This window comes from Salvelinus sp. IW2-2015, linkage group LG16 (assembly GCF_002910315.2).
Source record: "Salvelinus sp. IW2-2015 linkage group LG16, ASM291031v2, whole genome shotgun sequence".
Taxonomy (NCBI): domain Eukaryota; kingdom Metazoa; phylum Chordata; class Actinopteri; order Salmoniformes; family Salmonidae; genus Salvelinus; species Salvelinus sp. IW2-2015.
The window spans coordinates 30,048,708-30,064,022 of record NC_036856.1 but is presented as its reverse complement, the minus strand read 5'-3'; the positions used below and the strand labels follow the sequence as shown (position 1 = coordinate 30,064,022).

General features: G+C 42.9%; 1 protein-coding gene across 1 annotated transcript in view; it reads right to left on the bottom strand.

Moving 5' to 3' along the window:
• Nucleotides 1-15,315, bottom strand: part of LOC111975557 (receptor-type tyrosine-protein phosphatase F-like) — a 172,065-nt gene that overhangs the window by 134,622 nt on the left and 22,128 nt on the right. Inside the window, 7 exon segments of the mRNA XM_070447653.1 lie at nucleotides 2,196-2,492; nucleotides 7,492-7,645; nucleotides 7,983-8,116; nucleotides 9,456-9,649; nucleotides 9,894-10,135; nucleotides 10,373-10,518; nucleotides 13,194-13,463. Of these exon segments, the coding sequence (XP_070303754.1) occupies nucleotides 2,196-2,492; nucleotides 7,492-7,645; nucleotides 7,983-8,116; nucleotides 9,456-9,649; nucleotides 9,894-10,135; nucleotides 10,373-10,518; nucleotides 13,194-13,463 (1,437 nt within the window).

The window sequence follows — 15,315 nt, the reverse complement described above, 5'->3', positions numbered from 1 at the left end:
GCCTATTGCTCTCAAGGTTACGATGTGGTGGATTGAGTCTTGACAAAACAGATGGAACCCCTTGCAAGGATTTATTGTAATAGTGTCTTAAGACTTAGAGACCACAGGCGCTGGACCGTGCCGCTGTGACACTATGAGGCGGTATACTCTGCATGCGTCCGAAATGACACCCTATTCCCTATTTAGTGAACTACTTTTGACCAGAGACCCAGAGGGAATAGGCTGCAATTTTAGGACGTCATTTATAAACACACAGAGCGTTCAATTTTATTAATGTCAATAATTAACACAGCTCACTCGTTTGTTGAGCTGACCATCGTTTTGTGCTAGCCTACCATGCACAGCCCATTTAGCCACTCTGCATGCCACAGCGCCTCAGACCAGACCTCAAAACTGTTATCTACAGTATGTGAGAAGATGGAGCTTGTCAGACTCAGGCTCCTCTCCAGACAGCACAGACTGCCCAGCCCGCTGCCGGGTTAGAGAAATGACAGCACATACTGCCCAGCCCGCTGCCGGGTTAGAGAAATTATTAGCACACTCAGAAACAGGATGAAAAGCAGAGACAGGCCGTTAGAAAGAGTAGAGCAGCAGGAGGTAGTAGCATTAGAAGAGTAGTAGTAGTAGAAGAATCCCGGTGCAGGGTTAGTGTCAGTAGTGTGGCCAGAGAAAGAGGGCCTTGCCTGGCCAGAGAGAGGCAGAGATAGGCCGTTGGGGAAAGTAGTAGTAAAGGCTAGGGGTTGAACGCAGTAGTGTCAGTAGTAACAGTAGTGTCAGTAGTAACAGTAGTGTCAGTAGTGGTAACAGTAGTAGTACCAGTAGAAGTAGCAATAGTAGTAGTAGTAGTAGTAGTAGTAGTAACAGTAGTAGTAACAGTCGTAGTAACAGTAGTAGTAACATTAGTGGCAGTATCGGTAACAGTAGTAGTAACAGTAGAAGTAGTGTAGTGTAAAACAGTAGTGTCAGTAGTAGTAACATTCGTGGCAGTAGCGGTAACAGTAGTAGTAACAGTAGAAGTAGCAGTAGTAGTAACAGTAGTAGTAACAATAGTAGTAACAATAGCGGCAGTAGTAGCTGTAGTAGTAACAGCAGGAGCAGTAGTAGTAGTAGTAGTAGTAGTAGTATTAGTAACAGTAGTAGTAACAGTAGCATCATTTGTAACTGTAGTAGTAACAGTAGAAGAAGCAGTAGTAGTAGTAGTAGTAGTAGTAGTAGTAGTAGTACCAGTAGAAGTAGCAGTAGTAGTAGTAGTAACAGTAGTAGTAACAGTAACAGTAGTAGTGACCATAGTAGTAACAGTAGTGGCAGTTGTGGTAGCAGTAACAGTAGTAGTAACAGTAGTGGCAGTAGTGGTAACAGTAGCAGTAACAGTAGTGGCAGTAGTGGTAACAGTAGCAGTAACAGTAGCAGTAACAGTAGTAGTAACAGTAGTAGTAACAGTAGTGGCAGTAGTGGTAACAGTAGCAGTAACAGTAGCAGTAACAGTAGTAGTAACAGTAGTAGTAGCAGTAACAGTAGTAGGAACAGTAGTAGTAGCAGTAACAGTAGCAGTAACAGTAGTAGTAACAGTAGTGACAGTAGTGGTAACAGTAGCAGTAACAGTAGTGGCAGTTGTGGTAACAGTAGTAGTAACAGTAGTAGTAACAATAGTGGCAGTAGTGGTAACAGTAGCAGTAACAGTAGTAGTAACATTAGTAGTAACAGTGGAGGTAGCAGTAGTAGTAGTAGTAACAGTAGTAGTAACAGTAGTGGCAGTTGTGGTAACAGTAGTAGTAACAGTATAAGTAACAGTAGTAGTAACATTAGTAGTAACAGTGGAGGTAGCAGTAGTAGTAACAGTAGTAGTAACAGTAGTGGCAGCTGTGGTAACAGTAGTAGTAACAGTAGAAGTAGCAGTAGTAGTAGTAGTAACAGTAGCAGTAGTAGTAACCGTAGTGGCAGTAGTAGTAGTAGTAGTAGTAGCAGTAGTAATAACAGTAGTAGGGCTGGTTTAGTGCTAGGAAAGTAGTCTCCAGCCTGACCACAGCAGAGAGGAGCAGAGAGGCCAAACAGAGGCAGAGACAGGCCAGGGGACAGCAGCAGCAGCAGTAGTAGCAGTATTAGCAGTAGTAGAGACCCAGGACCAAGCTGGGTTAGTGCCAGAAGTGCTTCGCCAGGGAAGGAAGCCCCAGTCTGGGGCCCAACAATGGACGTACCATCCTCCTTGGTCCTGATCCTGACCGCGGGGCTCTCTGGGCCTGGGCCTACGTCCGTGTGAGCCCTGACCCACACCTGGTACTCCGTCCACTTCTCCAGGCCCTCCAGGATGTAACTAGAAACATCTGCCCTGATGCCCGACACCTTTTGGCGCTCCAGGTCCTCACCGGTGGCGGCCTGGTAGGCCAGAGAGTAGCGGACAATGTCCCCATGGCGGCTGGCTGCAGGGGGTGCCACCCAACTCACCTTGATGCTGGTGGAGCTGAGGCTCAGAAGGTGTACCTCCTGGGGCGGGGCTGAGGGCGGCTGAGGGAAAGGCGGGGCGGGACACAGGACGGTGGTTGCGGGTCAAGCAGAGGGAGCGGAGAGGATGGAACACGAGTGCACTCCCAATACCACCCATTCCCTCATAGCGCACTACCTTTGACAACGTGCCACTACATCGTAAATGGGAATAGGTACCATTATGGGATGAACTACCACGCCTTTCTGGACTGCGAGGAAGAGCTCCAATATACTATACCGTCTGTAAACTCGCTACAATGTGCTTTAGATATCAATGTGTGTAATGGCAGTCTGAAATGTGTTTCAAAATAAGCTCTTAGGTGTAGTTTCTAAATGAGCTATAGTAGTGTGTAGTTTCTACAAATGAGTCTTGCGTAGGTGTGTAGGTCTAAATGAGCTATAGTTGGTGTAGTTTCTAAATGAGCTATAGTAGGTGTGTAGTTTCTAATGAGCTAGTAGGTGTGTAGTTTCTAAATGAGCCTGTAGTGTGTTAGTTTCTAAATGAGCTATAGTAGGTGTGTAGTTTCTAAATGAGCTATATTAGGTGTGTAGTTTCTAAATGAGCTATAGTAGGTTGTTAGTTTCTAATGAGCTATAGTATGTGTTGTAGTTTCTAAAATGGCTATAGCTAGGTGTGTAGTTTTCTAAATGAGCTATAGTAGGCGGTCGTTAAATGGCTAGTACGGTGTGTTCAAATAGCTATAATAGGTGTGTAGTTTCTAAATGAGCATATTAGGTGTGTAGTTTCTAAATGAGCTATACTAGTGCTGTATTATTCTAAATTGAGCTCCTATAGTAGGTGTAGTTGAGTTTTCTAAATGATGCTAGTAGGTGTGCTAGTTTCTAAATGAGCTATAGCAGGGTGTGTGTTCTAAATGGAGCCATATTAGGTGTGTAGTTTCTAAATGAGCTATAGTAGGTGTGTAGTTTCTAAATGAGCTATAGTAGGTGTGTAGTTTCTAAATGAGCTATAGCAGGTGTGTAGTTTCTAAATGAGCTATAGTAGGTGTATAGGGATTATGCTTCTATTAAAGATGTTTATTTTATTTTATAGTCTCTCACAATTCTCCCCAGTGCAGAAGAAAAATAAAATACTTCAAATGTAAAACAGGCACATAATAAAAATGAAAAACAACTAAACACATAAACAACACACAATATGAGCAAAATACATGTTTCAGAATATCACAACCCAGTACGAACAAGGGGAAGGTAGTGGGTGGGTGAGGGATACTGAGGCACCACTGTGTAGAAAAGAACCTTTAACATGCCTGCTTGTGATTTGGCAGCCAGAGCAGTGAGGAAGCAGGACACAATATACTTTCAATATGAGTCATGTTTGGTTGGTTGGTGTTAAAAGGCTCATCCTTGACTTGCCATTCCTTCCTTTAGAATACAGACGCCCAAGTGATTAACAGAGTTCAAATACAGATAAAGACAGAAAAAACAGAGCATGTGTCTTAAACGACACCCTATTCCATATGGGCCCTGGGCAAAAGTAGTGCACTATATAGGGAACAGAGTGCCATTTGGGAAGCAACAGAGTAATTCCCTGCTGTTCAGCTGAACCTTTATGTGTATATTCATGAGGGAGTAGATGAGAGTTAGAGAGTCTATGTGTGGGAGACAGATTGAACAGATATGTTTCAAATAGGAGCAGAGTTGTAAGAAACACAAAAAGATGGAGAAGCAGAGAGATATATAGCTATAAAAGAATGCAAATAACAAATACAGGGCCAGACAGATCATATGACATGGTGAATGGGGGAGTGAGAATATTGAGGACAGATATAGTGATATAATTGTGAAAGTGATTTGGAGAAGCAAGGGGAATAGAGCAGAAAGCGTGAAAGAGCAGCCCTGCTGGACTCTGCCGTGGCAGCACCTTTCTTGAAATGGCGACTCAGTGGCTCTGTGTGTCAGTGAGCAGGCAGATAAGAGACTGACTTCAGAGACAGGGAGCGAAAGAGAGAGAGGCCTCATTTTAGGGACCTCTGTTCCTATGGGAACCAAAGCCCTGTATAGTGTTTGGGTCTGCATCCTAAATTGCACCCTATTCCCTGTTTAGTAGACTAATTTTGACCAGGGTCCATTGAAGTAGTGCACTAAATAGGGTGTCATTTGGGACACAGGTTGGCTCTCCCCTTTCCACACAGGAAGGCATTCACAGCTGACAAGTAAAACAAATGGCTAAGAATAAGCTCTGATTCCTTTGGCAAACCTGTCATAAATATTTCAGCTTCCAACCCCTAGATCTCCTGGAGAGACCACGCTCAGCGCTGTGAGGGGAGCAGAGAGGAGGCTGAGGCAGTGACAATAGCAGAGGTGTGGCGTAGGGGTCTGGTTATGTGATAAAAACTCGATTAAGGGGGAGCTGTTCAGCGTTATTAGCGTCGGTTAGGTGACAGTGATTGTGTTGGTGGATGCCGAGGCCATACATAAAGACGTATAGTACAGTACGGTGCCATGTTTCATTATAAACTATAATAACAAATGATGGTGACATTTATGATGTAGCCGTGCCTTCTGTGCAGCAGTCTGTTTTAGGTTGCTGGGTTCTGCATCACAATGGAAATGAGCATGTTTTGTATCTATGTACTCAGTAGAATGTGACGCACTGGGTTTATCATACTATTTGTCAAAATGTGCAATGGCCTATGGGCAGTGGTTTGTTATCGACTGACTGCAAATAGGGACAAGGAATGTTCCTCACATTGCTGGCATTTACAGTGCCTTCAGAAAGTATTCATACCCCTTGACTTATTCCACATTGTGTTGTGTTGCAGCCTGCATTCAAAATAGATTACATATATTTTTTCTCTCACCCATCTATACACAATACCCCATAATAACAAAAATAACACATTTATTGAAAATTAAATACATAAATATCTCATTTTCACAAGTATTTACACCCCTGAGTCAATACATGTTAGAATCACCTTTGGCAGTGTCTTTCTGAGCCTCTAAGAGCTTTGCACACCTGGATTGTACAATATTTGTAAATTATTATTTAAAAAATTCTTCAAGCTCTGTCAAGTTGGTTGTTGATCATTGGTAGACTGCCATTATCAAGAGTTGCCATAGATTTTCAAGACAATTGAAGTCAAAACTGTAACTAGGCCACTCAGGAACATTCAATGGCGTCTTGAACAGCAACTTCAGCGTATATTTGGCCTTGTGTTTCAGGTTATTGGCCTGCTGAAAGGTGAATTTGTCTCCCAGTGTTTGTTGGAAAGCAGACTGAACCACGTTTTCATCTAGGATTTTGCCTGCGCTTAGCTATATTCTGTTTCTTTTTATCCTAAAATACTCCCTAGTCCTTGCCGATGACAAGCATATCCATAACATGATGCAGCAACCATCATGCTTGAAGATATGAAGAGTGGTACTAAGTGATGTGTTGTGTTGGATTTGCCCCAAACATAACGCTTTGGATTCAGAAAATAAAATACATTTCTTTGCCACATTTAATTAAGTTTTACTTTAGTGCCTTATTGCAAACAAGATGCATGTTTTGGAATATTTGTATTCTGTACAATATTCGTTCTTTTCACTCTATTTAGGTTAGTATTGTGGAGATACTACAATGTTTTTGATCTATCCTCAGTTTTCTTCTATCACAGCCATTAAACTCTATAACTGTTTTAAAGTCACTCTTTACCTCATGATGAAATCCCTGAGCAGTTTCCTTCCTCTCTGGCAAATTAGTTAGGAAGGACACCTGTATCTTTGTATTGACTGGGTGTTTGGATAGACAATCCAAAGTGTAATTAATAAATTCACCATGCTCGAAGGGATATTCAATGTCTGCTTTTCAAAATTATTTTTTACCCATCTACCAATAGGTGCCCTTTTTTGCGAGGCATTTGAAAACCTCCCTGGTCTTGTGTGTTTGAATTTCACTGCTCGACTGAGGGACCTTACAGATAATTGAATTTGTGGGTTACAGATATGAGGTTGTCATTAAAAAATAATGTTAAACACTATTATTGCACACAGTGAGTCCATGCAACTTATTATGTGACTTGTTAAGCACAGTTCTACTCCTTAACTTATTTGCCATAACAAAGGGGTTGAATACTTATTGACTCAAGACTTTTCAGCTTTTCATTTTTTATCAATTAGTAAACATTTCTACAAACATAATTCCACTTTGACATTATGGGGTATTGTGTGTAGGCCAGTGACACAAAAGTTCAATTTAATACATTTTAAATTCAGTCTGTAAAAGTGGTAAAAAAAAGGAAAATTGCACAGCATGATGTCAGCTAGGATGAATGCTGTGCAAGAATGAACTACCTGACTGGCTCACTTTCCCATTGAACTTGTCATGTTTCTTCTCAAATCCGCAGAACATAAAATAATAAAGATATTTTAAGACATGATATTTAGTGTTTTCATATTTTAGTATACACTTTACACACTAATGCGACATTCCTGTTCTTCGAAGACTTCTCACAAAAACAAGCGTATTTCTGTGAAATGTCCACGAACCACTGAGCGTATTATTTTCAAATTGTTCCTTTAAGATCAGGTGGGTTAGAGGTGCAGGCTTTAAAAGATGACCAGTCTTCTTCCTGTGGTAAGTGGGTAAAAGAGTCAGTGCTTTATCTGGTAAGTGCCAAAAGAGGAGGACATTTTCACAGATTCTTACTGCTCTGGCCTCAATTCACAAGCTCTGTAGAAGTCAAAGACACGTACTTTAGCATGCTTTCAAAATAAAGAAAAACCCAATTACTCAACTAACAACTGACCGCAAAATATGACCTACCTTTATGACCTACCTTTATGACCTACCTTTATGACCTACCTTTATGACCTACCTTTATGACCTACCTTTATGACCTACCTTTTGCCCACCTGGACTCCGCAGAAGAAGAAAAGGCCATCATGTGGGTCTGGGCATTGGGGTGGGGACCAAAAACAGCCCCTATTGTCCAACAGTAAGTCCAGCTCCAAGTAAAGAGAGGTAAAGAACGGTAAGTTTGGGTCAGGGAGTTGGGGTACAGCACTTACTGGACTGGGCAGTCCTGGCCTCGATGGGTTGGGTGTAGACTCCCAGGCCCAATTCAGAGCGAGCAGCCAGGGAGAACATGTAGAGGGTGTCTGGCTTCAGACCCTCCACAGCATAGGACCCCGCTGGAGGGAAGGTCACATGAAGCTGAGGGAGAAAATAGGCAGAAGAGATGTTAGTAAAAGTCTCGGAATCCAGGAGCCAAAAACAAATATTGTGTGCCACTAGCTAGCTAGCTACTCTATTCATGTAATGCCTGTCACGAGAGAGTATTCAAAAAGCACAATGAGAAAAGTAGATAAAAGGTACACAAAGTAGGAATTACTTATTGGATCCTAGCTTGCATTTGCAACTCCTGAAAGACAACAAACAGAGTAAAGGATAACAGAAACATCTATGATTTTCCGTTGTTCTTCGAGACAGATAACAATATTCCTGGAGTAGACGGATTGTATCATCAGTTAGGATATTATCAGCCATTTACCTTGTTGCCAGAGTTAGCCTCCCAATACATCAGTTCATACTTGGTGATCTGGTCCTGGACAGGCCACAGCCACGACAGCATGATGCGGGTGTCCAACTCTGCCTCGGCGTTGAAACTAGATGGCTGGGCTGGTACTACAGGCAGAGAGAAAGAGAGATGAAACACTGCTCTCAGAATACATAGGGGTTACATCCTTATTCTCCTAAAGCATGCACTCCTCCCCATCTATTTAAAAGCATCGGAATATCTTACACCAGTTATTTTCTTCCCACAAAGGGAAGTGCACACTTTAGACAGACGGGTAAAGAATTGGTACAAAGTGAATCATATAGACTATTGTAGAGTCTGTAGACATGCTGTGAGACACAGGTGCTGTGCTTTTACTCTGTTATGGCGCTGAGACAGCGGTTTCACAAATATCAGAAATATACAGAACACTTTCACAAGTGGCTACAATATACCTTTAAAATCTAGAGTAAGTCTTCAGTACAGAGGAAGCCATTTCAGATGAGCGTGTCTGCACTACAAACTATTCTGGGGCACTTCATCACTTTATCACTTTTCTTCTCAGAGGTGTCAGAAGAGGAGGAAACTGTGGAGTAGACATGATCTACGTTGTACTTTGAGGACACAGTAGATAATGTCCTTGTGGATGTGGATATTCACTCAGTGAAAAGTGAAACCTCTATTGGGGAGACTTGGCCTGCAGCTGAAACAGACATAACACACAAAGTGCACCCTGTTTTATACTTTACAGTGTACACTCACCACCTAGGTAGTGTCCCTTCTTCGTAAGTAACAGTGTACACTCACCACCTAGGTAGTGTCCCTTCTTCATAAGTAACAGTGTACACTCACCACCTAGGTAGTGTCCCTTCTTCATAAGTAACAGTGTACACTCACCACCTAGTAGTGTCCCTTCTTTCATAAGTAACAGTGTACACTCACCAACCTAGGTAGTGTCCCTTCTTCATAAGTAACAGTGTCACTCCACAGGTTGGTCCTATCTAGTAACAGTGTTACACCACCACCTAGGTAGTGTCCCTTCTTCATAAGTAACAGTGATCCACTCACCACCTAGGTAGTGTCCTTCTTCATAAGTAACAGTGTACACTCACCACCTAGTAGTGTCCCTTCTTCATAAGTAACAGTGTACATCACCACCTAGGTAGTGTCCCTTCTTCATAAGTAACAGTGTACACTCACCACCTAGGTAGTGTCCCTTCTTCATAAGTAACCAGTGTCCACTCACCACCACCTAGGTAGTTGTCCCTTCTTCATAAGTAAACAGTGTCCACTCACCACCTAGGTAGTGTCCCTTCTTCATAAGTAACAGTGTACACTCACCACCTAGGTAGTGTCCCTTCTTCATAAGTAACAGTGTCCACTCGGCTCTCCCCAACTACATAAGTTGTACATGCCACAACCTAGGTAGTGTACTAGGTAGTGTACTACTTCAGAGTGTCCGCTCACCGCCCTGCTGGGTCTTGACCTGCAGTACATCAGACGGAGGTCCGTCCCCTACAGAGGTGAACCCCAGCACCCTGAGGCTGTAGGTGATATCAGTGGTCAGCCCGGAGATGGTGGTCAGTCTGCTGTCGTCAGTGTTGTGTTTCTGCCAGCCACTCAGTGGGGCTCTGAGGTCTGAGCTGTAGTACACCCGGTACCTGAGGAGAGGGTTAGAAAATCAATCAATCCATCAACAAGGTTTAGAAAATGAACCGAAAAATATACACATATTTGATAAAGCATCAGACGAAAGGACATGTTAGGTGTAACCTAGGTGTATGAAATGTGTACATGCTTTATGAAGCATATAGGACTTATAAAGGGTTTATGAAGGCTTCAGTAATATTGCTCAGTGGGTTAGAGCATGGTCAGAGGGTATTATATATTAATATAATATCTTACCCTCTGATCTGTCCATTAGGCTCCTCAGGCGGCTCCCATTGGACCAGCATTGTGGAGGCGCTGAGCATGCGAGCCTGTACAGCCAGCGGTGGAGAGGATGGAGCCTGCTCACTGGTCCTGGTGTCCACGAGGCTGCTGGGAGGGCCACGCCCGATGTTGTTCACCGCCATGACGCGGAACTCGTACTCGGAGTAGGGGCTGAGGCCACCAATGCTGTAGCGCGTGGTGGCTACTCCGTCCACCTAAAATAGAATGATAATATGACATATGATAATTCAGCAGACTTTTATCCAAAGTGACTTACAGAACTGTCAACATTGACCCTGACACATATATTTAGTATTTGTGGCCTACGCAGGAAGAGAACCCACAACCACGTGGGAATTGAAATCACAACCATGTGGTAATCTAACCCACAGCCTTGGTGTTGCTAGCCCCATACTCTAACCCACTGATCCACTGGAATCATTGGACTGTACCTCCTGGAAGCTGTTGTCAGAGACCTTGGCCCGGTACTGGATGACGTAGTAGGACACGGGCTCAGGGTTCCCAGAGTCCCAGGTCAGGGTGACGCTGGTGGCTGTGGTCTCTGTCACGATCAGGGAGGTGGGGTGCTTGGGCAAGGCTGTCAGACAGACCAGGTGGAGGGAGAGTAATACACAGGTCATGGAAGATTACAACAGCAAATGATACATTTCTGTTTTAATGGACAATAAAGTATACTATTCTATTGCATTGTATTCTACTCTATTCTCTTGCTTTTCTATTCTATTTTATTCCATTCTATTCCACCATCCTTCGTCCAGTCCTGCTAACAGAATACTACAACTAAAGGCCTTAAATAGGTTGAAAGTGCTCTATCTCACTAATGCAGGCCCCAGAGCTGTGAGCAGCAACAAGAGTGAAAAGAGCGAGAAGGACAGCACTCACATCCTATCAGTCAATCACTATTCAGAAGCCTGTCTCTTTCAGTCCCTCACCTGTCACTGGAGGGGCCAAGCCAGCCATGTTCATTATCTCTCAAAGCAAAGTCTCTCACCCAGTGTGACACCCACTCTGCCTATTCACAGGCAAAACACCAACCATTCAGAACACACTCTCACTCTCTCGCTCGCTCTGAATAGAAAGCCTTTTCTCTCCTTCTCTGCTATCTAGGGCAAAACTTTCTCCTTCAATTAACCTGAGAGTCTTGAATAGCGAGATGAATAGAGTAATGTGTATTTTCTATTTTCATTTTATTTATATATTGATCCAAAAAAACAATTTCAGGGCTTGAGGCTTCCCTTTGGCAAAATGAAAAATGTGTTCAATGTGAGGTAAAGGAGTATCAATACAAAATTATAATATTAACCGTCTAAAGATACTGAAGAACAGTTGGTGTTAGTCTGATATAAATAACCCAAATAGAAAGTAGACTGAAGCAGACTGACTCAATGTAAAATGGAGTGAAATTAATGGAAGTTATCTGGCTGGTTTTGTGCTAGGATTTCTTGTGGTGTTTTTCAATTATTTGACATTCTATGGAATTGCAAAGTGACAAATTACATAACATTTAAGAGTATAATATAATACTATTGTGTTCTACACTGGCATAGCGTTTGAGTTTGAAACACAAGATGTACATCCTCACGGTAATGGTAATGTACACGCTCTCCCAGGTTTTCCTATTTCCATCGCAAATGGAAAGAGCATCATTGTAATACAATTTTGGTTGAAAATGGATGCTAAATCACTTTTGTGTTGTATATGAAAGTACCGCTGTCAGAGTCCAAATGGATCTGCTAAAGTAAGAGGCGTTGGAGTGTAAAACAGGGAGAACAGCTCGCCTTGCAGACGTGAGACGGGCATTAGCAACCGAGAGGTATTAGAGCAAGAGAACAACCTCATACAGCTGCAGCGCCTGACTCCCGACGCCTTTCTCAACATCTGCTATTACTGGCTCCATCTCAAATAGCACCCTATTCCCTATATAATGCACTACTTCTGACCAGGGCCCATGGGGCTCTGATCCAAAGTAGTGCACTGTGTAAGGAATAGGGTACCATTTTGGACGGAAGCATTATTTGTCTTTGAACAATGTGAAACCTCTAAAGTATAACTCTGAGTGCTGAGTGATGTTAAGATAGATGACGTTAGATGACGTTAGGGCCTTTTATGCAGAATACTTATTCATCAGTAGGAGTCTCTAGAGGAGAGAGAGCCTCTACCAACAGTTGAAAATATCCCACCATCTGGCAACACTGTAAGTGATATCATGAGCTAATTTGGGGAGTTTTTGGATATGTGTTTATGTATTTCCCTTACCGTATTATTTGCTTTTTGATAGTCATATTGTGTTTGTTTAGTATTGCCATAGGACCCCACTCATTCTCAAAGTCAGCAGTGAAGAAGTAGACTTCCCTCTGTTCAAAACTCATCTTTCATAAAACTAATTGAGATTCTCTCTAATAACTCTAGTGAATTAACGATTGATTAGACTAATAGGTATTCAAGCATCACAAATACTCACACTGATATTATGTGTTGTTTCAGTGAGTGCAAATAACAATTCCTAGGAGAATGAACTGACTTCACTTTCTCTCCATATTTCATGGCTGCTCAACTCACCTCAGAGAAAGGGAGAGATATTATGATAACGTATTTTGTTTTCAAGCATTTCACATGTAACTAACAAAGTCGTCTATTACCAATTATATTTGGAATCATTAGTCTATAGCTAAGCCCTTTATTTAAAAAATGTACATAATAGATACAGTGACTAGACCTATTTCCTGAAAGCACGATCACTTTGTAATGGGAAAGTAAACTCGAGATGCTTTGCGAGCTACAGTAGTTTGTCATCGTTGGTTTTTCCGGAAAGAAAAATCTCAGCCATGTTGAATTATTGATGAGAATATGAATGCATGCACTGTCATCTGGTGTCTGAGGGATTAGTCATTTAAATACGACCCCTTTACCAGACTCTCTCTGAGACGTACAGACAGATGACTGGAGACGAGAAACAAAGACTTCTGTAGCAAAACTTAAAATACAATTTGAGCTATAGTTTACTAAGATTTGATAGTGCAGTCTAAGACATGGAGAGACATACTGTACCTAAAATGTCTATCTTATATTCCTCTTCACTATAAAATATCTCAGATGGATGTTGATCTGGATCTTGATCCATCTGTTGACATATTGATCTTAAATGAGGGCTACTTTTCTAGATACCCAACTTAGCTAACTCACTGCATCCCATGCACAACAAACAGTCAAAATCCCAAACAACCTCTCTCACACTTTTCCCAGCCCTCTCACCTTTGACAGTGATCTGCGCGGTGGTCTCGATCATGCCGAGTGACGATATCGCCACACAGCTGTAGTTGGCAGACTGGAGGATGTTGGTGACCTCCAACACGTTCCTCCCAATGGGCATCTCTTCCTCCTTGGTCAGCTCTTCTACTCCCATCATCCACTTGACGTAGGGCATGGGCGCTCCCACTGCCACGCACGTCAGGTTCACGCTGCCACCCGGCATCACCTCATGGTTGGTGGGCGGGATGGAGAACCGGGGTGGCACACGGCGCACTGCAGGTGGAGAGCAGAGGAGGGTGAGTGGGCAAGGAACTGGAGGTTTGATGGGGGACAATGCATGGGCGGCTGGGATAGCCTGATACCTTGATAGTCAGGCCTGGCTGTCGCTGTATGCTGTTCTCTGGGACAATAGAGGCATACGGCAACCCTGCTATAGTTAGTTAGGGTGGGAAACTTCAGCCAAATCATGTACTACATATATCTATTACGCAACTGTGAAACAGGTCTTTCCTCCCCTTTCATGTTATTTTTGGAGAAAAAAAGGCTAAGGCCTAAAGCTGGATTTCTCACGAGTGCATTTGGATTTCCTGCTTTGATATGTGGGTTAAGACGCACCTGGAGATAGATACTGCTGCTGCTAGGCTAACGCTTCCCTGCCATATTCAGAGTTACCTAGCTAACTACCACTCATTCTGTCTCTAAGTGCGAGTGAATAGAACATTGTTATCTCCCATACAGCATTAGAAATCCCCTTAAGTGCTGGGAAGTACAGCTCATTACATCTGACTTAATGCTGCAACGCTCCTCTCTCTGTATGCATTAAACATACATAGCTCAATGGCATAGCAGATAAAGTGCTCACACACCCCTTGAATGGGAGGCTAAGAATGGTCACGAAATGTGACTCACAAAGTATCATTTAAGCGCAAATTGTGAATATTCCGGCTGTGAGGGGCTTAGATGGTGGCTTACAGTCTTTTCACCGGGTAGAAGGGGAGAACTACATGCTGTGTCAGATAAACAGGGAGAGATGTAGTGGTTTATGACAGATCTGACCTGCATTCCAAATGGCACCCTGTTCGCTATTTAGTACACCACTTTTGATCAGAGCCATATGGGCCCTGTTCAAAATTTGTGCACTACATAAGGAATAGGGTACCATTTGGGACAGATCCTTAGGCTTTCACACTGAATAACATTTTCACTTTGCACTGCCTGACAACTTAAATGAAACACAGCAGGGTATAGCTAGTGTTGTATAATTTGGGAGCGGTACTTCTTTGAACAAAGAAACTGAAAGAGGATTCTGTACTATGCACACATAATGTCTTCCTTTGGCTCAATCACGTACAGTATTTAAGTTAATTAGTTACAACCAAGTGAATAATAACTTAGAGAAATTAATGTCCAGTATTTGCATGGGCTCAGTGAGTCATTCAATGAGTGAGACAAGAGAGGAGATAGTAATCTTGAGAGAGAACATAGTGGTGGTGTTGGAGGCCGTCCTCTCTGTAAATACAAGCGCTGCATTGTCTATCTGCTGGGACCGGCTGGGAGGAAGGGTGGGAGGAAGGGTGGGAGGAAGGGTGGGAGGGGAAAAGAAGGCGGGAGAGAACCATAAGGGTCTGTGATACAGATGGTTGACATTAACACGGATTCCCACGGAGTTTGGCCTTGCCTGAGAACGTGACGTGGCGGACAGAGGGAACGACAGAGGGTGGAAGAAGGGAAGGAGGAGGAGAGGAGAGAGAGATAAAAAAAATAGATAGAGAGGTAGTGAGACGAGGGGAGAGGGCTGGCTCTAGGCCAAAGTTATGGGCCATTCCGTTTAACGTTTTAGAGTGATCTCAGGTCAAAATCTCAGAAAGAGGAAACTTTTTAAAAGTCGAGTTGCAAAACTTTTAGATGTATCAGGGTGCCACTACTGCCAATCTCATATTTTACGACTGTATTTCTGTTGCTATAACCTCACAGAGCGGAGGTTGTAAATCATCCTGCAGGTGAAGCACAGCAAGCAGCCAAAACCAGGCCTTGACGTTTCAATTCTCAATTGATCTCCCAACACACACAGATCTGCAGGAACTCGCATTAAGACACCCGCAAAACTATCCCCTTTCAGACAGCG